General features: G+C 45.2%; 1 protein-coding gene across 1 annotated transcript in view; it reads right to left on the reverse strand.

Moving 5' to 3' along the window:
• The window catches only part of LOC134459362 (pikachurin-like), a 57,260-nt gene extending 56,855 nt beyond the window's left edge, over window positions 1-405 (reverse strand). The window contains exon 1 of the mRNA XM_063211698.1: window positions 183-405. Within this exon, the coding sequence (XP_063067768.1) occupies window positions 183-279 (97 nt within the window). The 5' untranslated portion in view covers window positions 280-405. The remainder of the gene's footprint in view (window positions 1-182) is intronic.
• Between the last annotated feature and the right edge of the window lie 396 nt (window positions 406-801).

The raw sequence follows: 801 nt of genomic DNA on the forward strand, positions 1-801 counted from the left end.
CCAGATGCATATACAATATAGCAACAAGAATATCCTTTATCATTCATAATACAACTTTCTTTCATTTCAAAATAAATGTACCAACAATTAAAAGTTTACACAATGTCACCTGTATGGGGAAAAAGCAGTTCTGACTTCTGAGCGTTAGCTTGGCTACTTCATAGCCTTTTGGTTCCACTTACCCAAACCGTTCTCTGCAGTTCGCCTGAGTGAGGCAGAAAATCCGACCATGAGCACAAGCATCAGGATGACAGTTGCTTTGCGCGGCGAAAAAGCCATCACTTAACTTCTCTGCATGAAACTGTGTAACGGCTTTTGTGAAGAGTACTCCAAAGTGTGTCTCTCTCCTGATAGAGACGCGGCGAAAAGAGAGAGGAGAGACTTTTGGAGAGCCGTTGCAGCTGGTGCAGCGTCCCACATCGAGTTTCCCCTCTCCTTGCTTGAAGGGAGGGAGCAAAATAAACGGATTTGCAAACACACAAGGAGAAGCGCCGATTTGTCACGGGCTGGTTAATTCGCCCCTCTTTCACATAACTACTAAAAGAGCCATGGTACCCACACAGAAGACGGGAAAAAACTTGCGTAAATTAATTACCTGACGCCGGATTCAGGACGTCGAGGCGCTAAGAAGATGAAGTGCCCACAGTAATCCTTCTAGTTGGAGTTCGTTCAACGCTAAATTCAGTTTACCTTCTTCTGTGCGCGTGGGAAACACGAAGAGGACTTTGGAAGAGACTGGGCAAATGCATGCGCACGGGTTCCAAACAGTCCTCAACACTTTCAACAACACAATTATTCATC

The sequence above is a fragment of the Engraulis encrasicolus genome, chromosome 12 (assembly GCF_034702125.1).
Source record: "Engraulis encrasicolus isolate BLACKSEA-1 chromosome 12, IST_EnEncr_1.0, whole genome shotgun sequence".
NCBI classification, from domain to species: Eukaryota; Metazoa; Chordata; class Actinopteri; order Clupeiformes; family Engraulidae; genus Engraulis; species Engraulis encrasicolus.